This window comes from Dreissena polymorpha, chromosome 9 (genome assembly GCF_020536995.1).
Source record: "Dreissena polymorpha isolate Duluth1 chromosome 9, UMN_Dpol_1.0, whole genome shotgun sequence".
NCBI classification, from domain to species: domain Eukaryota; kingdom Metazoa; phylum Mollusca; class Bivalvia; order Myida; family Dreissenidae; genus Dreissena; species Dreissena polymorpha.
This window is the reverse complement of record NC_068363.1, coordinates 28589091-28616812: the sequence shown is the minus strand read 5'-3', so window position 1 is coordinate 28616812 and position 27722 is coordinate 28589091. Positions and strand designations below refer to the sequence as shown.

General features: G+C 36.7%; 3 protein-coding genes across 7 annotated transcripts in view; 2 read left to right on the top strand and 1 right to left on the bottom strand.

The window, feature by feature from the left end:
- LOC127843883 (streptococcal hemagglutinin-like) overlaps nt 1–27722 on the bottom strand; it is a 449139-nt gene that overhangs the window by 75281 nt on the left and 346136 nt on the right. The window lies entirely within an intron of this gene.
- LOC127843886 (ankyrin repeat domain-containing protein 27-like) overlaps nt 1–27722 on the top strand; it is a 300768-nt gene that overhangs the window by 152260 nt on the left and 120786 nt on the right. The window lies entirely within an intron of this gene.
- On the top strand, nt 1554–15111 carry LOC127843891 (endonuclease/exonuclease/phosphatase family domain-containing protein 1-like). Of its 2 annotated transcripts, none has more exons than XM_052373791.1 (6): nt 1554–1804; nt 8460–8585; nt 9803–9938; nt 11578–11631; nt 13608–13748; nt 14628–15111. In XM_052373791.1, the coding sequence occupies exons 1-6, from the start codon at nt 1772–1774 to the stop codon at nt 14804–14806; spliced, it is 669 nt and encodes a 222-aa protein (XP_052229751.1). In that variant the 5' UTR covers nt 1554–1771; the 3' UTR covers nt 14807–15111. The 2 variants fall into 2 exon arrangements, with proteins under 2 accessions (XP_052229751.1, XP_052229752.1); XM_052373792.1 differs by lacking the exon at nt 1554–1804 and adding an exon at nt 4917–4963.

The window sequence follows — 27722 nt, the reverse complement described above, 5'->3', positions numbered from 1 at the left end:
ACTATAAGGCAAACCGCTTATTGATATTTTAACAAAATCCACTGGAAATTGAAAATGTGCATAAAACATATAAGAAAAAAAATGTGTTATGTTTTGTAATGAATGCCTAAAATTCATTCCCTTTTCAAACTTTAATGGAGGTGATCTTTATTTTTCTTGAGACATGTATACAGATATTAGTTGGAGATTTTTGAGTTCCCTATTTATTTTATCAATTTTACCACTGTTTAACGGCTGTGGTAGTTTGCTTTCAAAATTCTTGAAACATAAGATTTTCCTTGAATACCGAAGTCTTTATAGAAATTGTATTTTGGAACATCCATGGTTTGTTTTTGTTTTAATTATTTTTTTACGGGTTTACACAAGTTATTCTATATATACTGGATACTATTTATTCTACAAAAGTTTTTTGTTTTATATTTATCAACATTGAAAATATTCTGGTAATATATTGGAATACATTGTGTACATAGTGGTTCTTATCACTCTTATGTTTAATGATGGCGACAGATGACCTTCTTCCTGTTAATCTACCTAAGAATACACTCTCCTATTCCAAACTGGTTAGTACCAATATAAGTGAAGTTTGTTATTAGCTCGGCTGTTTTCGGAAACCTGAGGTATTGTCATAGGCAGCTTGTCGTGCGCCGTCAGGCGTCCGCTGTCTGCGTCGTGCTAAAAATTTACCTTTGCCTCTAAAATCAAAGTGCTTCCACCTACAACTTTGAAACTTCATATGATGATGCACCTTGATGAGTTCTACATGCCACACCCATTGTTGGGTCACTAGGTTAAAGACCAACGTCACTGTGACCTCAAAACAATTCTGACAAGCTTTAATTAATACAAAACTGCACCCGCAGCCGAGCTTTGGCACCCGTTATGCAGTGCTCTTGTTCTGTATTGTACGTTCAATTAATACATCAAATTTGTTATTTAAATATATTTATGTGAAATACAACAACTTCTTTACATTATTTATGAAATTTAAATGTGTATCTCAAATTTAGATGTGAACGAATCACATACCAGGTAGCCTTATATGGATTTAACAAATTTAACTGCAACCATCTCGAGTTGTGGAGGGCAAATTTAAATATTGCTCAGATTTGTGGACTGTGGAATGGGCTCAATTATTAAGTTAATAATGTGAGTTGGAGGTGATCATTTACTATTAAGTTTATCATCAACATCATCATTAGTAAACATTGTCATAATTATCAACATCATCATCAATGTATATTAAATGGAATGCATGATGACATGTTGACAGGTTCGCAAATTTAATGTGCATGAAGCATTTTATTTTTACAAAGGTCGCAGAATCAGATGAATTTAGTTGAGTGTTGTCAAAAATTTCAATCATAAAATAAATATGTAATTTTATATATATTGTTTTATATCTATGTCTACCGTCAGTCATCGACATTCACTATGTAAACACAATGGAAGCCTTTTTCATTGCTCGAAATTCAGGCAAATTAATTGGTGAGAACATTTATCTCAATAATATCTTCTGAAACATTCCTTGAAAGCAGACAGTATTGTTCTTGATTAGCCTGTGTAGACTTCACAGGCTAATATGGGACTACCATTTGCACTAATGAAGCCCGGTATTCCCAGAGCGTGTCTCTTGTGTTAAACAAATCTCTTTTTCTTGTCAGCTCTTTATTTGGCCGCACAATATGTCCAGGCAGGACTGATAGACATTTTATCCAAGAACGGTTGCCTTGCCGATGCCTCCGATGTCCTGGGCCGCACTCCACTGCATATGGCGGCATTGAAGGGACATCAAAACATCATTGTGAGTAAAATGTGTGTGTTTTATCCACGTTCTAGGCAAACCAGCCTTAATGCAAGTGCGTCAAATGTCATCTAAGATTGACCTGTGCAGTCTGCACAGGCAAATCTTGGACAACACTTACAACAGGTCTGCACAGGCTAATCTGGGACAACACTTACCACAGGTCTGCACAGGCTTATCTGGGACAACACTTACAACAGGTCTGCACAGGCTAATCTGGGACAACGCTTACCACAGGTCTGCACAGGCTAATCTGGGACAACACTTACAACAGGTCTGCACAGGCTAATCTGGGACAACACTAACCACAGGTCTGCACAGGCTAATATGGGACAACACTTACCACAGGTCTGCACAGGCTAATCTAGGACAACACTTACCACAGGTATGCACAGGCTAATCTGGGACAACACTCACCACAGGTCTGCACAGGCTAATCTGGGACAACACTCACCACAGGTCTGCACAGGCTAATCTGGGACAACACTTACCACAGGTCTGCACAGGCTAATCTGGGACAACACTCACCACAGGTCTGCACAGGCTAATCTGGGACAACACTTACAACAGGTCTGCACAGGCTAATCTGGGACAACACTTACCACAGATCTGCACAGGCTAATCTGGGACAACACTTACAACAGGTCTGCACAGGCTAATCTGGGACAACACTTACCACAGATATGCACAGGCTAATCTGGGACAACACTTACCACAGGTCTGCACATGCTTATCTGGGACAACACTTACAACAGGTCTGCACAGGCTAATCTGGGACAACACTTACCACAGGTCTGCACATGCTAATCTGGGACAACACTTACCACAGGTCTGCACATGCTAATCTGGGACAACACTTACAACAGGTCTGCACAGGCTAATCTGGGACAACACTTACCACAGGTCTGCACATGCTAATCTGGGACAACACTTACCACAGGTCTGCACAGGCTAATCTGGGACAACACTTTCCACATAGACTAGAGTTTCGTTCAGGGGAGCCTTCCTTTTTTAAGAAAAATTCAATAAAAGCGGAAAGTGTCTTCCCTGATTATCTGATGCAGACTGCACAGGCTAATCTGAGACAACACTTACCACATAGACTTGAGTTTCGTTCAGGGGAGCCTTCCTTTTTTAAGAAAAATTCAATAAAAGCGGAAAGTGTCGTCCCTGATTATCTGATGCAGACTGTACTGATTAATCTGGGAAGATATTATGCACATGTATTAAGCCCAGTTTTCATCCATGTAGACTTGTTATATATTTTATGAGGTTTCATTCAAAAGCCTTTATTGTGTATGGGCCTACCTAACTAACTAACTTACGAAGCCACAAAATTGGTCTAAGTTTGATTTGCAAATTCAAGCATTTTTTTACAGACAGACTTAATAAGGATAAAGCATTATATTGCAGTTTAATAATTGTGTAGTCCAGCTGTAATTGTTAAATATATTTGAAAAAAATAAGGCAACAAATTGAAAGTGTTTGTTTACACAATTTAAAATGCTTGTCAAATAATGGTCAATTTTTGAACTAAAATCAGGTAGAAATTTCATGAAGTGTGTTTATTTTAAGAAATGTAAATGTTAAAGCATAACAGGGTTTTGTTTAATTCTGAAGCTCTTGCCAATCTTAGGCTAAACCCTCTCAGATTATTTGTATTCATATAATGTTCATCCAGGTTTCAATGAAACCTACGCCTAAAATGTATTTGCCCATCAATGAAAATGTGCCAAAGTTATCCCTGGGGAGCATATAATCGCCGATTTGTCCTTGTGTCCGTCCGTCCGTGCACAATTTGTGTCCGGGCTATTTCTCAGCAATTAATGACAAACTTGGTCAGCAGTTGCATCTAGTTGATATCTAGGCCAAGTTCGAATATGGGTCATGCCGGGTCAAAAACTAGGTCATAGGGTCAATAAGTGCATTTTCAAAGGGGCCACTTTGTCCGGACTCTATTTCAAATTGTATTCATCCGATCTTCACCAAACTTGGTCAGCAGTTGCATCTAGTTGATATATAGGCCAAGTTCGAATATGGGTCATGCCGGGTCAAAAACTAGGTCATAGGGTCAATTAGTGCATTTTCAACGGCGCCACTTTGTCCGGACTCTAATTCAAATTGTATTCATCCGAAACTTTTAAACAACTTTTTATCCTGCGTCAAAGTGGTATGGGGGTATAAGTCACATTCAGTGACAAAGCTCTAGTTCAAGTTGAATTCACCAAACTTGGTCAGAGGTAGTATATAGATTATATATCAGTCAGGTCTGATTGGAGACATGCAACCGATTAACACATGCAATATTTTTATCCAGTTTTATTTTGCGATATTTTCATCGGGTTTATTTTTTTCGCGATTTTTGAAACGAGTTATTTAAATATTGTGTTTTAGAGAACAAATGAGACTAAGTGTACACTTATTGATATCAATGCATATATATGAATATATCAGTTATATAAGTTGTTGTTGTTTTTTTGGCTTATTTCCAAAACAAATACATCAATCATCAGTGTATCATCTCCAATGGCACACGAATCGGGCGTATATTGCTCCGTCATGCGGCGCTCTTGTGTTATTGTTCTAAAGGAAGTATCTTAGCAAAACGCCAGTTGACGCGGAGATTGCAAAGGATCATCTGGGACAACACTTAACTGGGACAACACTTTACTGGGACAACACTTTACTGGGACCACACTTAACTGGGACAACACTTAATGCAGATGCATTAAGCCCTGTTTTCCCAGAGCGCTGCTATTTTTTTTAAATCTTTCCACATTTACTTCCATTTCAGTGAAAGCCATTCTGTTCTTGGACAGCCTAAGGAGTCGTGTTGACGTTAACGCGGGCAATGATATAGGAGAGACTCCACTGCACTTGGCTGCTAAGTGGGGATATGGTGAGTGATATAGGAGAGACTCCACTGCACTTGGCTGCTAAGTGGGGATATGGTAAGTGATATGGGAGAGATTCCACTGCACTTGGCTGCTAAGTGGGGATATGGTAAGTGATATGGGAGAGATTCCACTGCACTTGGCTGCTAAGTGGGGATATGGTAAGTGATATGGGAGAGACTCCACTGCACTTGGCTGCTAAGTGGGGATATGGTAAGTGATATAGGAGAGACTCCATTGCACTTGGCTGCTAAGTGGGGATATGGTGAGTGATAAAGGAGAGACTCCACTGCACTTGGCTGCTAAGTGGGGATATGATGAGTGATATAGGAGAGACTCCACTGCACTTGGCTGCTAAGTGGGGATATGGTAAGTGATATAGGAGAGACTCCACTGCACTTGGCTGCTAAGTGGGGATATGGTAGGTGATATGGGAGAGACTCCACTGCACTTGTCTGCGAAGTGGGGATATGGTAAGTGATAAAGGAGAGACTCCACTGCACTTGGCTGCTAAGTGGGGATATGGTGAGTGATATGGGAGAGACTCCACTGTACTTGTCTGCTAATGTTGGGATATGGTAAGTGTTGGAGAAGATATGGCGTAAAATAGCATGTTGCGTAGCCTTGCTCCATGTTTCTTCTCCTCATTTTGCATGCTTTTTAGGTACACACAATACATCTGAACATGTTTAGCTCACCTGAGCACAATGTGCTCATGGTGAGCTTTTGTGATGGCCTTTTGTATGTCGTGTGTTCTGCGGCGTCAACATTTGCCTTGTTAACACTCTAGAGGCCATATTTATTGCCAATCTTCATGAAATCCGGTCAGAAGATTGGTCTCAATGATATATTGTATGAGTTCGAAAATGGTAACGTTTGCTTTAAAAACACAGTTTCTAAGAGGCGGCGTATTTTTCAATATATGGCTAAATATGGCTTTAGTAAAACCTTGTGAACACGCTAGAGGCCACATTTGTTGTCCGATCTTCATGAAAATTTGTCAGAAGATTCATCCCAATGTTATCTTGGACGAAAATGATGCCGATTGATTGAAAAACATTGCCGCCAAGGGGGCGGGGCATCTTATGCCCCCTGATCGATAGATTGGGGGTATATTGTTTTTGGCATGTCTTTCTTTCTTTCTGTCTGTCATTCTGTCCCAAAACTTTAACCTTACAGTAAAGTTTTGCAATAACTTTTGAAATATTGAACATAACAACTTGATATTTGGCATGCACGTTCATCTCATGCAGCTGCACATTTTGAGTGGTTAAAAGTCAAGGTCATCCTTCAAGGTCAAAAAATTAAATATTAAATATAGTAAAGTTTTGCAATAACTTTTGAAATATTGAACATAGCAACTTGATATTTGGAATGTATGTGTATCTCATGGAGCTGAACATTTTGAGTGGTGAAAGGTCAAGGTCATCCTTCAAGGTCAAAGGTCAAAAATTTAAAAATTTAATATAGTAAAGTTTTTCAATGACTTGAAATATTTAACATAGCAACTTGATATTTAACATGCATGTGTATCTCATGAAGCTGCACATTTTCAGTGGTGAAAGGTCAAGGTCATCATTCAAGGTCAAAGGTAAAAAAGCGGTGCATTAGGGGGCATTGTGTTTCTGACAAACACATCTCTTGTTCATAATATAGCTATAGTAAAGCCTTGTTAACACTCTAGAGGCCAAATTTATTGTATGATCATCATGAAACTTGGTCAGAAGATTTGTCCTAATGATACATTGGCCAATGTTCAAAATGGTTGTGATTGCTTGAAAAACATGGCCTCCAGGGGGCGGGGCATTTTTCCTTATATGGCTGTATATGAATTAAGAAAAACCTTGTTAACACTCTAGTGGTCAAATTTATTGCCCGATTTTCATGAAATGTGCTAAGAAGATTCATCATAATGATATCTTGTATGAGTTCGAAAATGGTTCGGGTTGGTTGCAAAACATGGCCAAAAGGAGGCGGGGCATTTTTTCCTTATATGGATATTGCAAAACCTTGTTAACACTCTAGAGGCCACATTTATTTCCGATCATCATGAAACTTGGTCAGAACATTTGTCCTAATGATATCTTAGATGAGTTGAAAAATAGTTCACGTTGGTAAAAAAACGCAGGCAATAAGGGAGCGGGGCATTTTTCCATATATGGCTTTATGGCTTCAGTAAAACCTTATTTACACTCTAGAGGCTAGTCAGGCCACATTTATTGTCTGATTTTCATGAAGCTTGGTCAGAAGATTTGTCGTAACGATATCTTAGATGAGTTGAAAAATTCTTGCAGTTGATTGAAAAATATGGTCACCAGGGGGGCGGGCATTTTTTCCTATATGGCTATTATCAAAATTTGTTAACACTCTTAAAGTCACATTTATTGTCCAATCTTCACGAAACTTTGTCAGCACATTTGTTTTAATTATATCATGGATGTGTGCTAAAATTGTTCTGGTATGTTGAAAAACGTAACCGCCAGGGTGTTAATTATGCATGAACGTTGGTAAGATCATTTAATCAAATGACATCAAAGGGCTGCACATAAAAGGTCAGTTCCTTTCAGGCCCTCTTGTTTTTAATTTAATGTTGTGTTTTTTTCAAATGCAAGTTTTGTGTTTATGCTTCAGCAACTCATTAACAAGTGAAAGACAAAGACATTTCTCAGATTAAGCAACTTATAAGAGAAAGACTCAAATCATCTGTGTGCTTTGGAATCGATTGGTCCTAAAATCTTTTCTACAACCATTTTCCATCTACCTCTGATTAAAAAAGGCAGTTGTTGTCCGTTACTGGCATAAGTGAGGGTATCTTATATTTGTAAAACAGCTATCCCAGGATAACATAAGCAAACAAAACAAGATTGCTTACAATCCTCCCCCCATCTGTAGTACAGGATGGGCAGGTGTCAAGAATATTTTGAAATATTTATTGTATATTTTAAGTACTGGAAATACGGTTTGAGATTTATATGCATGATTCTGATTATAATTAAGAGATAGATAGGTTTATGCAAGATAAAGCACACACAAAATTGTCGAATTCTGCTACTTTTTTATTGGCACGATTTAAACACAACACATTTGTCAAAATCTGCTAGTTTTGTATTGGCAGGATTTGCTGAAGAATTAATACATTATTGTTGACACTAATAGGTAAAAATCTTACAAGATTAATTACTTGTTTAGCTCACCTGAGCACATCGTACTCATGGTGAGCTTTTGTGAACACCTTTTGTATTTCGTCAACATTTTGCTTTGTTTACACTCTAAACTGGTAAGAAAATTTGTTCTAATGATATTTCGGCTGAGTTCTAAAATGGTTCCTATTCGTTAAAAACGCATGGCCGCCAGTGGGTGGGGCAATTTTGCTTATTTGGATATAGTAAAACCTTGTTAACACTCTAGAAGTCACATTTGTAGTCCAATCTTCATGACACATTTGTACTTATGATATCTCGTCGGAGTTTGAAAATGGTTCCGGTCAGTTGAAAAACATGGCCGCCAGGGGAGTGGCAGTTTTCCTTATATGGCTATAGTAAAGACTTATTAACACTCTAAAAGTCATTTATTAAGTTCAATTTTCATGAAACTTGGTCAGAACATTTGTTCTTATGATATCATGGTCTGCTCATAACAAGTAAGTTCCTTTGTATCACAGATGAGCGACTTTGGGTCCTTCAGGCCCACTTGTCTGATCTAAATGTACTTTACCTGTCTTAATTTATATTTCATTGTTGTTCTTTTTGTTCTCGCCTCAGAGTAAGGAGTACAATGGATTCCTGTATGATGAAATGCAGGGCGTTGCCCTAGTAAGCTCTACCCTCCTGGCTATGGACAAGAAACAGAAACCCTTCTCTAGACGACCCTGCATTGCTACGTTAAAGGTTGTGTAGTCTTCTATGAAAGTATGCACCATCTTTAATTGCTTACTTGAAGTGTTGACTTGTTTTTGGGCAAAGAGTTTCATGTTACTTTAGTTTAAACCTATTTTGTTTAGTTGTATTGCTTTTGGGTCTTTTCCTGGATAGAACCAGTTCTTGGTGTCTTTGGAGGAGACCGTTAGAACGTTCGCACGCTGGGGAGATCTTAAGTTGGCTTTTACAAAATGAAATTCAACTACAAAATGACTGGCTTGACTACAACTTTGCTACGTCAACTGCAAACTGATTTACTCAACTAAAGGCTTACTAAGCTACAAATTGACTGGCTTGACTACAACTTTGCTATGTCAACTGCAAACTGATTTACTCAACTAAAGGCTTACTAAGCTACAAAATGACTGGCTTGACTACAACTTGCTACGTCAACTGCAACTGATTTACTCAACTAAATGCTTACTAAGCTACACAATGACTGGCTTGACTACAACTTTGCTACGTCAACTGCAAACTTATTTACTCAACTAAAGGCTTACTATGCTACAAAATGACTTTCTCAACTGTATTTTGTTTCTGAACTAAAACATAAGTTCAAGTGAAACATGAATAGCTCAATCAAAATTGACTAACTCTGCTACAAAATTACTTACTTAACCACAACATGCTTTACTTCATTACACAATGTCTTACTCAACAACACAATGACTCACTAATTTTACAACATGACTAGCTCATCTACAAAATGACTTACTTAGCTTCAAAATTGCCTACGCAACTACAAAATTACTAATAACTCAACTACATTCTTATTAGGTCAACTACTGAATTTCTCACTAAGCTACAAAATTACCTACACAACTACATAATTACTAGCTCAACTACATTATTACAAGGTCAACTACAAAATGACTTGCTCCACTACAAAATTACCATTTCTTCTACAAAAGGACTCAACATTCTAAAATGACAAAATCAACTACAAAATGACTCAACTTGAAAATATTCAAGTGATATGATACAATGAAATGACTGACCTATTTACATTTGTATTTCTAAGACAAAATACTTTTTATTTGAGGCAAAGAACTGTTTTGATTTAAATTTTGCTGCATCCTATGGGCACGATGGTTTGTCAGGGTCCCTGGTAAATTGATTGCGTTATTACATGGTAGAAACTTTTACAATGAAATCTAAAAATAATATGGTATAAAATAATTCAACAGATCAGCGGTTTTGACTGCGCACTGGTAAGTGTACATCTGAAGGCAACCGGTCTGGAGAATGAGGACATCGGTCGACTGCAGGCAGAGATTGACAATATCCCCAACCTTATAGAGGCAATTAGGACCGCTTTGCCAGGTATAGAGCAATTTTTATGAGGCGTTTTGTTTGAGGCAAAACAATATTTAGTTCACCAGAGTAATAGACCTGGACCAAACATTGCCCTTACCTCTCCTCAACAATTACTACATCCCACATCCAACTTTCTGAATTCTGCCTCTTCTTTTTATGACCCCCTTCGAAGAAGAGGGGGTATATTGTTTTGCACATGTCGGTCGGTCCGTCGGTCGGTCGGTCCGTCCACCAGATGGTTTCTGGATGATAACTCAAGAATAGTTATGCCTAGGATCACGAAACTTCATAGGTACATTTATAATGACCAGCAGATGACCCCTATTGATTTTCAAGTCACTAGGTCAAAGGTCAAGGTCACAGTGACTTGAAATTGTAAAATGGTTTCCGGATGATAACTCAAGAATGCTTAAGCCTAGGATCATGAAACTTCATAGGTACATTGATCATGACTGGCAAATGACTATTGATTTTCAGGTCACTAGGTGAAAGGTCAAGGTCACATTGACTCGAAACAATAAAATAGTTTCCGGATGATAAATCAAGAATGCTTACGCTTAGGATCATGAAACTTCATTGGTAAATTGATCATGACTGGCAGATGATCCCTATTGATTTTCAGGTCACTAGATCAAAGGTCTAGGTCACAGTGACTCGAAACAGTAAAATGGTTTGCCGATGATAACTCAAGAATGCTTACGTCTAGGATCATGAATCTTCATAGGTACATTGATCATGACTGGCAGATGACCCCTATTGATTTTCAGGTCACTAGGTCAAAGGTCAAGGTCACTGTGACTCAAAACAGTAAAATGGTTTCCGGATGATAACTCAAGAATTCTTACGCCTAGGATCATGAAACTTCATAGGTAGATTGATAATGACTGGCAGATGACTCCTATTTACTTTCAGGTCACTAGGTCATAGGTCAAGGTCACAGTGGCTCGAAATAGTAAAATGGTTTCTGGATGATAACTCAAGAATGCTTACGGCTAGGATCATGAATCTTCATAGGTACATTGATCATGACTGGCAGATGACCCCTATTGTTTTTTAGGTCACTAGGTCAAAGGTCAAGTTCACAGTGAGTTTCCTGATGATAACTCAAGAATAATTAGGCTTAGGATCGTGAAACTTCATAGGTACATTGGTCATAACTGGCAGATGACCCCTATTGATTTTCAGGTCACTAGGTCAAAGACATGCATGTTTTACAAACAGCCCTTGTTTCATATATAAACAACGTCTGTTGAATATTTATATTCCACTAAAATCAGCCTAAAATTAATGCTTAACAAACAATAACAGTTGCACAGATTATACGTTGAATACTCGATTCCATATAACTACATAAACATATCCTTTAATTTGCATTTCATGGATTTGCTGCTTTATCAGTACTAAGTGCACACAATTTAGCCATTAACTGACAGCTACCTTTCTTGAAGCTCCGGAAGGAAAGAATGGCAGTTTAAAGGATTTAAAGACTAGTTCCAACACAAGTTATGTGAGCGGGCCGGGAAACACACTGTCGATCCTCGGGTTAGTTGTCCTGTTCTCTACCAACCTAGCTAGCTGGCCTGACAAATATAACTTGTAAATATTCATACAACTACAATATTTACATTTCCTTCTGTCATTGCAGGGGAAAATGATATTATGCTGCTTGGTGACTTTAACCTGTCTCCAGATACCAAAGGTTAGTTTCTTGATTTTTATTATGGAACTAAAGAAAATTAATAAATAATATGATGTGCCCCCCTTCAAAGAAGAAGGGTTATATTGTTTTCTGGATGTGGTCGGTCTGTCTGTTGGAGGACCAGTTCATTTCCGATCAATAACTCGTAAATAAATGGACAGATTGGCTTTATACTTCACATGTGCATTGGCCTTTGACAGTAGATGACCCCTATTGAAATTGGGGTCACTGGGTTAAAGATCAAGGTCACTATCACACTTATATTGTTTTGCTGGATGTCAGTCGGTTTGTCTGTCGGGAGACCAGTTCGTTTCCGATCAATAACTCGTCAATGAATGGACCGATTGGCTTGATACTTCATACGTGCATTGGCCTTTGACAGTAGATGACCCCTATTGAAATTGGAGTCACGAGGTGAAAGGTAAAGGTCACTATCACACTAAGTGTAAAATTCATTTCCCATCAATAACTCCTAAACGAATCGACTGATTGGCTTGATACTTCCTGTGTGCATTGGCCTTGGACAGTATATTACCCCTATTTAAATTGGGGTCACAAGGTCAAAGGCCAAGGTCACTGTCAGTTATTATATGATATCATTCTGAAGAGTGTGTTGAGCAACTCCACACTGGTCTAGATGTAAGCCGTTAGAGTTATTGGCTGTCAGGTCCTGCTCCTGGAATGGCTCGATCCATCTCTTCTTCTGCACTTCGTTGTCTGCTATCACTCCTCATATCGTGTCCATTACTGGCGTCTCTGATTTGACATATTTACATGCTATTCTCTTGGTGATAGAGTACAGGCCCTTGTTTTTTTTGTTGCATGCTTTCTTTTCCGTAATGCTTCCTTTACGAGCGTCTTTAGGTAGATCTGATTGGCTTCTCATATGCGTCGCTTGACATTCCTTTTTGTGTATGTGTGCTCTTCTTATGCTTTTGCTTTTTCTGCTCTTGTTCCGCTGCAGTTGGCCCTAGTTTCTTTTTCTTCAATGTTTCAATGTTATGTAGTGTTGGCCCTAGTTTCTTTTTCTTCTTTGTTTCAATGTTATGTAGTGTTGGCCCTAGTTTCTTTTTATGCTTTGTTTCAATGTTATGTAGTGTTTTTGCTGGTAGCCATGCGGGTGTACAACTATGGTACATCTTTGGAGCAAGTACTTGTTGGCATCTTTAAGGCACTGCTTCTTTCACTTGCTGCCACTTTTGCTGTTCTCTTCTTCAAGCAGTTCCTTTAAGATCTGGAACTTGTTGGATAGAGTGACCATACACTTTTCTTTTTTTATCCGGTTGTCTTTTAGCATAGTGGTGTTGTAACGCTGGTGTTTGCTTGACTTCCCTGTCTATCTCTTCTTTTGCTTCAGTTTCAATTGAGTCACAAGGAGAAGATGGTCCGAATCAACATCTACTCATTACTTGATGGGTACATACTCTCTGACTTTTACAGCATCAGGGCTTCTGCCAGGGTGTGTGCTGCATCCTCCTGCTTATGTCCCAAGTGCAGCAGTTACTTGCTGGAAGTCAATCGCTTCTACCCAGAATTAATCCATCATTATTCACTGATTTTATGACGGTTCAACTTCCTTATATCTCCTCCAACTTGTGCTGTCTCCCCAGTCTGGTACATGTATGGATGGTGGTGTTGGTCCTGGTGGAGATGATGTTCTTCGGCCTGGCGGCTTCCAGGAGGTCCATCTTCTCCCTTTTCCATGATGTATTGTTTTTCTGTAGCTACAGTGTTTTTCATAAAGTAGGGTTGCTAGCTATATGCAAAAATAATCTAGCAACAGTTATAACATATAAGGGAGGCTACTCCATAGATAGTTGGAATAACCTCCTTATCTTGAAGTACGTCACTTTACTAAAAGTTGTTCTGAATTAAGTTTGAAATCTGTCATAAACTATGTGCATTCAAAATTTCTATTAGATATGTTTCATATAAGGTGCCTAATATTAAAAGAATGATGTTTATGTTTATTTTAGATTTTGATGATCTTCGAAATCTAGGCTATCACAATTGTATTGCCGACGGTGTCTTCACAAACATAAGCGACGCGAACAAAAAAGGCAGCAAGACATACGATAACATCTGGATATCTAAACAGACAAAAAAAGTGTTCACTGGTAAGAATTATTTTATCCCCCGCCAAAGGCGGAGGGATATAGAATTGGCGTTGTTCATCAGTCTCTCTGTCCATCCGTCAATCTGTCCGTCCATCTCAAAGTTTATCTTTGGCGGGGGATATCAATTCAACAAATGTGCCTGTTAATATTGTTGTTATATTGTGATTGATTTAGCTGATCCAAAGCTTTGTGTATTGTAAAAGATTTGTGTTGAAGATTTCCATCAGTTGATGTTTATTATCCCCCGCCATAGGCGGAGGGATATTGTTTTGGTGTTGTCCGTCCGTCCTTCCATCAGTCCGTCCTTCTGTCCGTCCGTCCGAAGCCATATCTTGGAAGTGCTTTGCGGATTGCATTGAATGAGTATGAATATGGATAAGAGGATGATGCACGCCAAATGGCATTGTACACCATCTGTTAATAATGGAGTTATGGCCCTTTGTATCTTGAAAAAATTCCTTTTTTGAGTGTCAAATATATTACTTTTGTGTCCAGAAGCATATTGGCGGGTGATATCAATTCAATGAATTTGCTTATTTAAACTTTGCTTACCATTGATTTATAGGTAAATAATATCGATTGAATTAAGTATGTTTATCAATGAAAATGTTTATCAATAAGTTCTTGTTCCTGATTCTCAAATGATCATACATGTATCATATTGTCAAACCATGGAGATTTAATTATGTTGATGCCATTATTTCCGCAAACAATCCAACAGTAAATATGCAAACTAATTGTTGAAAAGCTTAACATATGGAGATAATTTGTTAATGTTTGTTCATTTCCGATTTAAAATTTGCGCATATGATTATCAGAAGTATATGATAATGTTGTTTTAGACGGTTTTATGGTAATATATTTTATTCCCCTGTACAGGTCAATGTGACGTCGTGAGAGAGGGCCTGTCCAGTCCCTGGATCCCTAAGGGCTGGACGTGGGGCGGGGTCGTGAGTGACCACTGTCCAGTGTGGGCCCAGTTCTACACGGGCCGTGACCTTGACACTGGAGACCTGAAGATCGGACCAGAGGTTATTAAATTTGCACTGACTGACTGATGTTTTGTAAAAGATTAGAATATTACACATGTTACTCTGGTTATGTGACAGACATCACTGATATCGAATTGGTGATGCAATTCTTCAAACAGTAAACAGTGAAAATATTCCACACTTTTCATTATGTTATTGCTGTGAAAATCGCCATTTAAACTACTTTAAAATGGAAGCCAATAATAAACTTACAAGACACAATTAACCAGCGATTGAACATTTTTGTGTTTTAATATCAGAAATATTCTCTTGGTCAAATGTTAACAATTTATTTAGCAAATTTGTTCAACATGTTATGGTACTTGAAGTTTGGAGATGTTGATGTTATTAACCAGGTTTTCCGAAGGAAAAAACTGGTTATTAGATCGGCAAATGCGGGCGGGCTGGCTGGCGGGCGGAGCAAACTTGTCCGGGCCATAACTATGTCGTTCATTGTCAGATATTAAAATCATTTGGCACATTTGTTCACCACCATTGGACGGTGTGTCGCGCGAAATAATTACGTCGATATCTCCAAGGTCAAGGTCACACTTTGAGTTCAAAGGTCAGAAATGGCCATAAATGAGATTGTCCTGGCCATAACTATGTCATTCATTGTGAGATTTTAAAATCATTTGGCACATTTGTTCACCATCATGGGATGGTGTGTCGCACGAAAGAATCACGTCAATATTTCCAATGTCAAGGTCGCCACGACTAAAAATAGTTTTTTTTTTAAAACAAACTTACAAAGGAGGTTAATTTTGTTTGTTCATTTCAAAAGTTCAGTTTGAGTTTTCTCCCTTTATCAGATTTTTTTTTCACCATGAAAACCTGGTTTTGTGACAATTTTGTCCCTTGTTTTATGTTTTGATGTACTGCTGATTTCACATTAGGTGTACCATTCTTGGGAATGTGGAAAATAGTATATGCCACTTTTGTTTTTAAGTAGATTTTGTGTTCCTTGGTATAGGAAAACTCTCAATTTACAACATATGAACCAATAAACCATATTTTATTACTTACACGTGAATGTCTACCGGTAATTATAATTCTTAAAAGTTTTGCTTTAATGTCAGAAATATTTTGTATAATTATTATTTCAATATAGCTTACAATACCAATTAGATTGTGTTAATATGTTTGAATACACAAAACAAATTATATTTATAATAGTATCAAAATTTGATAACGTTTTGTTGTTTTAACTTTGATATAGCATTTCTGCTGAATTTCACCATTCTTGGAAATGTGGAAAATAGTGAATGCCACTTTTGTTTTCAAGTAGTTTGTGTGTTCCTTGTAATAGTAAAACGCTCTATTCACAACATATAAACAAATAAACCATCTTTAATTACTTGCACTTAAATGTCTACGGTAATTATAATTGTTATAAGTTTTGGCCTTAATGTCAGAAATATTTTGTATAATTCTTATTTCATTGTAGCTAGCAAAACCATTTAGATTGTGTTGATATGTTTGAATACACAAAACAAATTATATTTATTATATTATCAAAATTTGATAAGGTTTTGTTGTTTAACTTTGATATAACATTTCTGCTGAATTTCACCAGTTTGTATTATTACTTGCTCCATTTTAATAATTTAATAATCAAAATATTTTATGATAGCATTTTTCGATTGTGAATTGTGAAGTTTTAATTTTATGCAGTGCAGTGTACAGCGGAAAATGCAATATTTTTAATGAAGCACCCGTTTAATGCATAATTGTCATCATTTATTTGATCCTGTGTATTTAATATTTATAAATGATATTATGTCTTATTGAAATCTGTAATAATATATATAGAGTTCCCTGTATGAATTGGTTGTAGATTAAAATCAAATGTTTTGTTACATTTGGGAATATTTCATAGACCACCATGTTTTTGTCTGTTTAAATTAATCGTATACATTGTTGTATTTTGAACAATATTAACATTAGTATTAAATGATTGCTAGCAATAGCCAAAAGTATGTATCGGGATACACTTATTGTATTTGGGTTCATTTACATTCAAGTAGAACAAGTAGAATGCAGTTTTTAAGGTGTTTATTATTAGTATATACCGTAGGACTATAAGATAATATGATTTTAAATAATGCAGTTGTATTTTGCTTTTGTTTGTTATTGCTACATAAAAATAAGAGTTTGATATAGATAATACTGGGAAAATGCTACACATATATGCCTAACCGAATGTGTCCTGCATTTAGAAAGTGATTTAATATAAACATACTTGAGCTGTGATTAGGAAGAATATGTATTCAATACATGTGCGTATAGGATTGTCCCAGATGAAAGTGACTTCATATAAACATACTTGAGCTGTGATTTGGAAGAATATGTATTCAATACATGTGCGTATAGGATTGTCCCAGATGAGTCTATGAAGTCTACAAGCCCTAATAAGGGACGACAGTTTCTCTTGCTTTTATTATGTATTCAATACATGTGCATATAGGATTGCCCCAGTCTATGAAGTCTACAAGCGCTAATAAGGGACGACAGTTTCTCTTGCTTTTATTATGTATTCAATACATGTGCGTATAGGATTGTCCCAGATGAGTCTATGAAGTATACAAGGGCTAATAAGGGACGACAGTTTATCTTGCTTTTATTATGTATTCAATACATGTGCGTATAGGATTGTTCCAGATGAGTCTATGAAGTCTACAAGCGCTAATAAGGGACGACAGTTTCTCTTGCTTTTATTATGTATTCAATACATGTGCGTATAGGATTGTCCCAGATGAGTCTATGAAGTCTACAAGCACTAAATAAGGGACGACAGTTTATCTTGCTTTTATTATGTATTCAATACATGTGCGTATAGGATTGCCCCAGATGAGTCTTTTGAAGTCTACAAGCGCTAATAAGGGACGACAGTTTCTTTTGCTTTTATTAAATTTCAGTCTTCAGAAGTAAATTAGGGGCCATTCGTTATAGGTCAATATTTATGCATCTAAAACTTGAGAATAAGCAGCAACAGTTTATGTTCTTTGATCTATTACTTATGATTGGATTGAGATAATGTGCTGAAGATTTGTGGAAGTGTATACCCAGCTTACATACCCTACCTGGATTCCATTTCGAGCCAGTTGGGTTAAAGTCTATGTCACTATTATTAAAATTAGACAAACTATGTGTCATAAAATACAACAGTGTACGAAATCAATTTGCCAAAACACTTTTTTATTTTAATTTCTAAATCTTGTAATATGTGTGTCTTTTGTGACACTATATTATGTTGGCAATGTATGCTTATTAGTTCCTATTAAACGCAAATGTTATTATTTATTTAAATAAAGACTAATAATAAATAATGTAAACAATTTACTTTTTTGATATTATTTGAAATGACCATTTTTCAAGTATTTGTAAATAGTCCTAAAAGCTTTTTTTGTAGTATTATTTACAAACATTATTTCATGTTCCTTATAGGCACATTTATTTATTTCGAACTTTCTCCCTCGGTTTTCTAACCAGGTCCAAGCGGGTAATGTTCATATCTTTAAAACACATCATTCACGGCAAACATCATCCTAATATATACATTCACAATAATACTGTGTCATTTTCATCATGGATATCATACGCCTTGCGAACTTCAATATAAACTTTTAGTATCTGCAATTTCTATTTATTGGTTGCTCTCCCTTGTCGTAAAACACGCGTGTATATCAAATTGTATTAATACATATTTTTATGAACAAATGCTCAAAGGTTGCCTGTTATATATAGAGGATATTTGTTGGGTTCGATGGGATATCGATTTTATTATGCCCCCCTTCGAAGAAGAGGGGATATATTGTTTTGTACATGTCGGTCCGTATGTCAGTCCGTATGCCCGAATGTCCGTCCACCAGATGGTTTCCGGATGATAACTCAAGAACGCTTAGGCCTAGGATCATGAAACTTCATAGGTACATTGATCATGACTCGCAGATGACCCCTATTGATTTTGAGGCCACTAGGTCAAAGGTCAAGGTCACGGTGACCCGAAATAGTAAAATGGTTTCCGGATGATAACTCAAGAACGCTTATGCCTAGAATCATGAAACTTCATGTGTACATTGATCATGACTCGCAGATGGCCCCTATTGATTTTCAGGTCACTAGGTTAAAGGTCAAGGTCACAGTGACCCAAAATAATAAAATGGTTAACGGATGATTACTCAAGAACGCTTATGCCTAGGATCATGAAACTTCATAGGTACATTGATCATGACGCGCAGATGACCCCTATTGATTTTCAGGTCACTAGGTCAAAGGTCATGGTGATCCGAAAAAGTAAAATTGTTTCTGGATGATAACTCAAGAACGCTTATGCCTAGGATCATGAAACTTCATAGGTACATTGATCATGACTCGCAGATGACCCCTATTTATTTTCAGGTCACTAGGTCAAAGGTCAAGGTCACGGTGACTCAACTTAGAAAAATGGTTTCCGGATGATAACTCAAGAATGCTTATGCCTAGGATCATGAAACTTCATAGGTATATTGATCATGACTCGCAAATGACCCCTATTGATTTTCAGGTCACTAGGTCAAAGGTCAAGGTCAGATTGCCAAAAAACGTATTCACACAATGGCTTCCACTACAACTGACAGCCCATATGGGGGTCATGCATGTTTTACAAACAGCCCTTGTTTAACGAGTGATTATATAAAATAATATGTTGACGAGTGGCGCAACCAAAAATATATTTTCTATGATCACTAGTGAATTAAAATCGATATTCCATCGAATCCAACAAATGTTATTTTAATTGTATGCTTTTTTCACCATTTATTTACATTGTAAAAGAGTCTGACTGGATAATATCGCTGGATTTATGACGTCATTTTGTCGAAAAAATGATGTCATTTCACAGTAAAACAGTGAAAAATATTGATATTTTTCACTGTTTGAAACAGTAGAATACCAGTTTTATTTCAATGAAAAACCACCGGAAAGCATAAAAGAAAAACAATTATTGAATATTCCTCGGTTAATCGTCATCATAATCAGCAGCAGCATTATTATCCTCATCTCAATCATTTTCAGCATCATCATCATCATCTATATCCTCATCATTATCAACCTCATCAGCAGCAGCAACATCATTTCATCATCATCATCAGCAGTAGCTGCAGCATTATCATCAGCAGCATGATCATCATGATCATCATCACCACCATCATCACCACCACCACCATCATTATCAGCATCATCATCATCTGTATCCTCATCCTTATCATCCTCATCAGCAGCACCAACATCATTTCATCATCATCATCAGCAGTAGCTGCAGCATTATCATCAGCAGCATGATCATCATCACCACCCCCATCATCACCACCACCATCATCACGACAACTACCACCACCATCATTATCGTCATCATCCTTATCCTTTTCTTCGCTGTCGTCGTATTTATCGTTGACGCCGTTTTCGTCATCGTCGGGATCATCATCATCATCGGTATCAGAAGCAGAAACCACAGCAGCAATAACAAAAGCAACAGCATCTTTCAGCATCATCATCAGTGAAACATCAACTTAATCAGGCTAAGAGTTATTATTGTTAATAACAAAGTAAACGCCAACAATGCTATTTTTATACCCCCACAAACAAAGTCAGATGATTATCTAGACGATGTCTAGGTCAAATACGAATATGGTACATGCCGGGTTAAAAATGAGGTCACGGGGTCACTTAGTGCGTTTTAAACATTGAGCATGGTGTCAGCTCTTTAACTTCAAGTAGTTTTCATCAGAGCTTCACCAAACTTGGTCAGAAGTTGTATATAGATGATGTTTAGACCAAGTTCGAACATGGGCTTTGCTGGGTCAAAAACTAGGTCACGGGGTCACTTAGTGCGTTTTATACATTCAGAATGTTGTCTGCTCTCTAATTCAAGTAGTTTTCATCCGATATTCACCAAACTTGGTCAGAAGTTGTATCTAGATGATGTCCAGGTAAATGTTGAATATGGGTCATGCCGGGTCAAAAACTAGGTCGCTGGGTCACTTAGTTAGTTTTACACATTAACCATGGTGTCTGCTTTTTAATTCAAGTAGTTTTCATCCGATTTTCACCAGACATGTTTATTTTTATTTTAACCAATGACGATACTTATTTTACAATCAATTTAAAAGCAACACACGTTAAACAATTGAGTAATCCGAAACTGCCGCTACTGGTTAATATTAATAAATTAGACATGTACATTTATAAAACTACATTATTTGAGAGCATAGACCTACGGACAAATGTTATTTTTTATTATAATTTTTTTTTCTTGTTACATCTGAAAACAAAGCTCTATCATTATCGATGTTTAAAGGGTATTATTTTTTATGCCCCCCTTCGAAGAAGAGGGGGTATATTGCTTTGCTCATGTCGGTCGGTCGGTCTGTCTGTCGGTCGGTCCGTCCACCAGGTGGTTGTCAGACGATAACTCAAGAACGCTTAGTCCTAGGATCATGAAACTTCATAGGTACATTGATCATGACTCACAAATGACCCCTATTGATTTTCAGGTCACTATGTCAAAGGTCAAGGTCACAGTGACAAAAAACATATTTACAAAATGGCTGTCACTACAACTTAGAGCCCATATGGGGGCATGCATGTTTTGAAAACAGCCCTTGTTTAAATGATCATCATGACAGGCCCTATGCATACAATGCATATAAACATATTTATATGATACATTTGAACACATCAAGCAGTTCGAATGATATATTTATTAAAGAAGAAATATTAATTTTATATATTTAATATTTATAGGTGAAGTCAAATGCGTTGACAATTATGTGAACATGTACATGCTATAAAGCGCACTAATAAAATGGTATCAACATGTTCCAAATTGTACAAGTCATTAAAACAAAGGCATACATTGAATTTAAACTTATACAATAACATTGACACAAAGCATAAACGTAATATCTGTCTACAGTTTGATTTCGTTTAGTAGTTTGTCACTTGCTCGGACGCAAAAATAAACATTATTTTGTTCACTGATTTGAATCTCAAGACATTAACGACTTAGGAGCCGTATTTACACAATTGTGTTGATTTTAATAATAATGTGTTTCTACCATATTTTCTTGTAACACCTATCGTCGAAAAGTCAACAACACATTAGGCTAGTATATGTTATAGCTCAATTTCATGTATAGAGAAACAACATAAAACAGTATTATACGCCACATGTCAAAACAGTTTTAATTGTTTCAATATAAATTTAATATACAACAAGGTTCATATTAATATAGTATCCATAAAAAACACACACTAATTCAAGATATTGAGGCTCGACTTATCTCAATGAGTATTGAAATTCGATTGATTTTGTAACGATCAATATATTTAGCAAATCTTTTATAAACATCATCTTCAAGGATATCGCTATCAGCGTCATCAACGTCATCAATGTCACGTACAGACATGGCACGACCGGCAGAATCAGGCAATTCATATATTCGGAATTGTTTCATTGCAACATTCTTCCGTGCAGCAAGTTCCTGTTGAAATGGAATGTATTCCTGAACTGGTATTTGTTCTGAAGGATCAATACTAGAAGCACAACCAAATTCTAGCTTAATCCCAATTGAATGAGTATATATAGCCAGTGAGTCCACAAGTTCGCGCACTTTGGATGGAAGCATTGTGTCAGAGTAGATATTTAAATACTTCAATGATTGAGGTACCTGCAGTGCGATGTATGTATGGACATGTAGTGTTAATGTTTCCAGCTGTGTGAGTGATGATAGCGACTGAGAAAACGTTTCCGCATGCTTCACATCAATACCGGAAGATTTATGCACGCCACTCAGACTCAAACTCTTGATATTCTGACCATGGAAAGCCTCCCAGAGACCAGGACTCTCATGCTCCACATCAATACTTAGTGTTTCTAGATGTATGAGCGATGCAAGTGTCTTTGCCATCGACACTGTATGCTTCACGTCAATTCCAGTACGTTTCCACAAACCACTCAGACTCAGACTCTTAATATTCAGACCATGTACAGCCTCCCACAGACCTGGATTATCACACGGCATCCAAATACATAGAGTGTCCAGCTGTGTGAGCGATGATAGTGGCAAGGATATCAACTCTTTATGCAAACCTACCCACTTCTCACTCTTCAGGCTCAGTCTCTTTATATTCAGACAATGGATACCTCTCCATAGACCACGGCTGACTGGATCTAACGTAATACTAAGCGTTTCTAGCTGTGTGAGCGATGCTAATGACTGATACAACGACTCTGCTTGCAAATCTTGACAGTTACCAAAATAACTCAGACTCAGTCTCTTAATATTCAGGCCATGGAGAGCCTTCCAAGGTAAACTACTGTCTGCATACACACTAACATCTAGAGTTTCTAGACGTGTGAGAGATGAAAGTGATTTAGACAACGACTCTGTACGCAAATCGGTCCACATGCAATTAAGACTCAAACTCAGAGTCTTGATATTCAAAGTATGGAGAACCTCCCACAGACCAGTACTTGTCTTCAATACTTCCATATCGAGTGTTTCAAGCTGTGTGAGTGATGATAGTGACTGAGACAACACCATTGTATGATTTAATTCGAAACCTGTGTTCATACCTTTAATAGTCAGACTCTTGACACTCAAACCTTTGAGAGCCTCCCACAAACCACGACATGCTTCACCCGCAACAATACTAAGTGTTTCCAGCCGTGTAAGCGATGGTAGCAAATGAGACAACGACTCTTTATACTTTACTCTACACTTACAAAACACACGCAGCTTCTTGATATTAAGGCCATAGAAAGCCTCCCAAAGACCAGTAATATCTTCAGCCACATGAATATCAAGTATTTGCAGCCTCATGAGCGATGATAGCGACTGAGACAACGACTGTGAATGATTTATCCTCAACCCCTCCCAACCATCCAGATCCTTCTTACCACCCAGATTCAGACTCTTTATATTCAGATCATGGAGAGCCTTCCACAGACCAGGACTGTCTTCAGTCACACCAATTCCAAGTGTTTCCAGCCTCTTGAGCGATGATAGCAACTGCGTCAACGATTCTGCATGATAACCTCCCAACTCCCTACAGCTCAGAGTCAGACTCTTGATATTCACACCACGGAGAGCCTCCCACACACAAGGAGTCAATTCATCCATTGTAATATTTAGTTCTTCCAGCTTTGAGAGCGATGCTATCGTCTGTGAGAACAACTTTTCATGATTCACTCTACATCCCAAACCATGCAGACTCAGACTCTTAATACTAAGACCATGCAGAATCTCCCACAGACCGGTATCATTAGTTAGGATTATTGATATGCTTTTGTTTGGATATACATTAAATTCTATGTATTCAGTCGTGTATGATGTGTTGACTTCGCCCTCTCCACACGCAGTTAAGTGACAGTTGTGCAGCCAACAGTTCATATTACAATTACGTGTCAGCATCATGCTAAGCAGACTGTGTAGCCAGGTACAGGAACATGTGACACTGAGCAAGAAAATGTCTCTGATGGAGGGAAGTACAGGAGGAAGCTCTGTGCACTGGGTTGGATCGGCAATATTTAGAATAATGCAGACCAGAAATTCCAATGTGCCCACACTGGCAGATTCTGAAAAAATAATGAAGTTTTAGCAATGCTTATACATAGTAAATGTGGTTGCATTTGTTCAATATTGAATAATTAAAACAAAAACAATGTTTTAGTTTCAGAACGCATCCCATCATAATACATATAAATCAGATGTATTATTGTAGTGATGTTTAGCTAAAAATATGCAATACTATAAGTTATATTTTTTCGAATGGTTCACTTAAATTATTCCGAACTTGCAAACACGTTTACAATACGTTTGTATGAGTGTTATATTCATACTATGTTGTGTTCCACATTACTAGTCATATGCATGCTGGTATAAATGAATCTTTAAAATCAATCTATAATCCACAATGAATATTCCGTAGGTTGTAAACTAACAATGGCAATGTTCTATCAACTATTGAAAATATACTATTTAGATACACTCCCTTATCTACATGCATAAATAAATGACAACCCAGATAGCTTGTATTACCAAACACCTCTCATCGGTTATCTCCCGTACAGAGTATACCGTTCCTACTGCCATACAAATCAAAATTACTGCAACGAGATAAGATTGGTATAATTAAATGTCAATAATTGAACATATCTACAAACTGCAATAAGGTTGCAAATCTGCTAAGTTGCATAAGCAATACTTCGTTCTGTAGGGTAATAGACACGTGTTTGCAAACGTTTTGCTAGCTCACTTAAATATTTAACCCATTTATGCCTAGTGGACTCTACCATCCTTGGATTAATTTATTTCCAAAATTAGGGATGTCTAGTATATGTATTTCTATATAAAGAATATTTTTTACAGAAATTCCTTTAAGCAAACAACGCAGACCTAGATGAGACGCCTCATCATGCGGCGTCTCATCTTGGTGTACGCTGTTTGGCAAGGTATTTTTTCTAGACGCTAGGCATAAATGGTTTAATGTCAATTACATTTATTTGTATGTTTCAATTATTTTTTGCTGAAGTGAAGTTGAATTATATAGCTAACAAATGGGTTTAAACCTTGTGGATCTTTATAATTTATTGTTATTGTGAAATTTCCCTTTGACGGTAAACTTCTCGAGAGTTTCCGGCATAACACTATTTTTCTTGAAACAATTATTATGGCTTCTGAGCTGGATTTTAAGAAATAATATAAAGCGTAGATATTAGATTGTTAAGAATAGTCATTAGGTAAAGAATACCATATGCAATTAGCAAAACATGACAAATAAAAACAACCAAGTAGTTACACCTTGAACTGTGTTATTATATATATAAGACATGTGTCAGATATCACGATACATCGACATGCACTGTTTGACAACAAGAGCATTTTCTAGTTTTCGGTCACAGAATAAAAAATGAATGAATTATATAAATGCGTGAGCGAAATAACACAAACGACGGAGACTCATACTGAAAATACCAAACATTATCGTTAGAAAATGAAGAATTTGATTTCAAATTAAAACTGTACATTGATTATTTAAATTAGCTTTAAAATCACGTTGCAACTATTTCGATTTTAATGCCGAGTATAAAGAATATGACATTTCAAATTACAAAAATCCCGACACGTTTTCAAACATATTATTGTTTGTCAAAATACAACGTAAACGGTGCAATTTGAGAAGACTAACAGCAATAAAACTTAATGTTATTAGGCCTAATGATTGCATTGTTCCTCTTACACTTAGAGCTGTTTAGCTCTTACTTCTCAAAATGTTCTGATTAAGTGTAATGAAGAGTGGCGGTCAAGTTTTTTCTAGATTTTCAACAATCCGGAACAAGTTTCGAACTCAGCTGTCATAAGAACGTATGTTCTGACCGAATGTCATGTAATTTGAAAAAACAAATCGGCTTGAGCGTTGATAATTTATCACTTCAGTCATATGAGGGAAAATGCTCAACCTTCGGTCGGCCATTTAAACTAAGCTAAGATATCATAAGAAGATATGTTCTGACAGAGTTTACTAAATACTTAACGTAAGGTATGGCCACAAGAGCGTTACCACGGTTTCACTAAGGTAATTTAAGGGAAACTGCCCGCCCCTTAATGAATTTATTTTTCATTATTGCAAATAACACATGCGTATTCAATGAATTTTTTCTTATGAATTTCACTTTATCATAAGCAGCATAAAAGACTGGATTTTATGCGCTAATCAAAATTCTAAAGATGTTTTATATTTATTTTTTTAAAGCTGAACCGGTGTGCTTAAATCTATCAACGTTTTTTTGTGTGATCCCACAAAGTCACGCGATCTTTCGCCCTGTATCATAACTAAAACACATTTCGATCAATTGTCATTAATATTTGACTAAATTGTTATATATAAAGTGTAAACATGGTTTAATATAATCATATAACTAAAACTGCACCGCGGCCATATTGTTTAACACACCGAATATTTTCAAACTGAACAGAGATGCAATTAAAACTAATATTTTTACAAGCTTTCATGAAGAATGAACTTATTTAATATAATTAAAAGTAAATTGGTCTTTAATTTTACAGAGTAGTCTCGTGACCTGAGAAGACCTAGTTTTGGATTTGGCCGATACAGCATTGTGAAAAATTAGTGACCTCAGGTATGAGAAATACACACACAAATATACCTGATGCGTTTTAAGTATTTGTTATTTCATTATAGTAATTTTATTTTCAGACAAATGTTCGTTGGTCACAATTTAAAACTATATCCATTTTAGGTCTACAAATAATATGGGTAACATGCACTAAAATAGTGCAGTAAATACTGTGGAAGCATTTTTCTAAGCCGGTCATTAACTTGAGAAGCATTGATTTTATATTTAAAGTCATTGCTTTCATAATAATTACCACACAATAGGAAAAACAAATCCAAAACAAAACATTATTATAATTATTCGAGTAAGAGGATTCGTAATTAAGTTGTACTAGTGTAATATGTACTTTACTGACGACTGTTGGAATACAATAATAGTTTAATGATGCTTGAAATATTTTGTTTGTGCGATTTTACTGGTTTAAAACTATAATTTTACGAATCAAAAGGCGCCAGTCTGTCAAATAAAAAAAGGAAAAACCACATCACTGCGTGAAACTAATCGGCTTGTTTCTCTAACGATTCTACTGAATGACGGCATGTTCACATATGTTTAAAGATCGATATTTTGTAAGCTTTGTGCTTTTACAAAATAATTAAATTTCACGTTCTTTGTTTGATATATCTTATGTTCATGGACAGCCTGAAACAGTTGCCAATACGCTTATTCAATAACACCGGAAATGTTTTATCGGACTGTGATCAAAACAAAAATAAAGGTTTACCTGTTGCCTTGTACACAACGAAAACATATTCGACAGAA

Bases quoted from the DNA above. Each gene is read 5' to 3' on its own strand.
- LOC127843891 (XM_052373791.1), top strand. From the start codon at position 1,772: ATGGCGGCATTGAAGGGACATCAAAACATCATT. The intron at 1,805-8,459 runs GTGAGTAAAATG...TTCTCGCCTCAG, and splicing joins AGGGACATCAAAACATCATT to AGTAAGGAGTACAATGGATT. The intron at 9,939-11,577 runs GTATAGAGCAAT...CTGTCATTGCAG, and splicing joins AATTAGGACCGCTTTGCCAG to GGGAAAATGATATTATGCTG.